General features: G+C 53.4%; 1 protein-coding gene across 8 annotated transcripts in view; it reads left to right on the top strand.

The window, feature by feature from the left end:
* Positions 1 to 1,352: 1,352 nt before the first annotated feature.
* The window catches only part of EBF1 (early B-cell factor 1), a 329,738-nt gene continuing 329,496 nt past the window's right edge, over positions 1,353 to 1,594 (top strand). For all 8 annotated transcript variants that reach the window (XM_018564148.1, XM_018564145.1, XM_018564149.1 and 5 more), the window contains exon 1: positions 1,353 to 1,538. In XM_018564148.1, coding sequence (XP_018419650.1) covers positions 1,405 to 1,538 — 134 coding nt within the window. In that variant the 5' untranslated portion in view covers positions 1,353 to 1,404. The remainder of the gene's footprint in view (positions 1,539 to 1,594) is intronic.

The raw sequence follows: 1,594 nt of genomic DNA, 5'->3' as shown, positions 1-1,594 counted from the left end.
TCTCTGTCCATACCAATGTATGGAATGAAAATGCTGTACTCAGGTGTACACCTATAAATACTCGTACCAGCGATTGCACGCACGCACGCACGCACGCACACAGGGGCATGTTTTCAAATACAGAAGTTTTGTGTTCGAAAACTCACCCCTGCACGCTGCACACAGATGTATTTTAACCTGTATGTAAATATGCCTGCATTTGCTCATGAATACCCCCAGGAGCATGAGCCTCATTCACACATGAAACGCAAATACAAAGCATCTCTTATTAATGGACCTGAATGCAGGTATATTGTTTTCAATGGAGCCATGCACACGGCTGCGTAAACATGCTCTGCGTTCAGATCCGTAACACAAAATCGAAAAATCTGCATCTGAGGACATACATTTTACTGATTATCAACCAGGAATTTTTTGGGCAGCAAATAAAGCTGGGTATGTGATGAGTGTATGTAGCCTTATCCTTATTCAAGTACTAATCGATGTCTACCCCCCAATCACAACTAATTGACGAGCTCTCCGATCCCCGCTCTCTAACAATAGGCGTCATGCTCGTCCCCGGCATCCAGCCAGCGGCAACTTTCTCAGCCTCCCGCAGAAGAGAAAAAGGGAAAGTGGGCGTGCCCGCGAGGAGGGCTGGTGGCCGGAGGCGGCGCTCCATTGGCTGCCTAGGCGCAGGAAGAATAGCGGTATGCAAATGACGGGGGCGTGTCTGCGAGGGCAATGCAACTCCCTATGGGGCTGGTGGGCGCGTGTGTAGCTTTGGGGGATAGTTACTCTGGATTCCACAGGGAAGCAGATACAGAACCAAGGCAGGCAGGGGGGCAGCTGCAAGCACAGCATCCTCCTCCTCCACTGTGTGCCCTAAACCGGGGCAATAGGAGCCCACCATCCACTACTCCCCACTGTCTGTAGAATCATTGCAAAGTATCCAGCCCACCCACCCACCCCAATCTTTCAGGGGGGAGAAGGGATCCAGGACTACAGCAAGCTCCTTTCACACTGTTGCTGCATCCTAGCCATAGTTGGAGGATAACCTGACACCGGATCAATCACTTGTGGGGTCCTGACACAAGGAAGATGACATTTGGTGTATCAGAGCTGGCATCTCCAATCCATTCCATTGTTCGCTGACACTGCCACCGTGCTGCATCTGATTGCTGATCGTCTTCTATCGATGTGATCCAACTAGACCGGGATTGTGGACCTCCAGCGAGCCTCCAGAGCCTGCTTGCCTTGCCTTCTTCTCCTCCTTGCTTTGGGATTTGCAGCGGCTCACCCGCAGATCCTGGTGCTGGGCGATCTGGGGGGTGACCCCTGTGTGTGGCACTGCCAGAGAGGCTGGGGGAAGGTCGGTGTATCGGTGTGGGAAGCAGGAGAGAAGGGGATCACAAGCCTGTGTTCATGTTTGGGATTCAGGAAAGCATACAGAGGAGTGGGAGCAGTATGAAGGAGGAGCCCCTGAGCAGCGGAATGAATGCTGTCCGGACGTGGATGCAGGGAGCCGGGGTGCTGGATGCTAACACGGCCGCGCAGAGGTAGGACGGAGCCGGCTAGGTGATGCCAAGGAAGGGAGGGGGGGCGCCAGGGCAGA

Source organism: Nanorana parkeri, unplaced genomic scaffold, assembly GCF_000935625.1.
Source record: "Nanorana parkeri isolate BGI_ZX_2015 unplaced genomic scaffold, ASM93562v1 scaffold729, whole genome shotgun sequence".
NCBI lineage: Eukaryota > Metazoa > Chordata > Amphibia > Anura > Dicroglossidae > Nanorana > Nanorana parkeri.
This window is presented reverse-complemented; position numbering and strand designations above follow the sequence as displayed.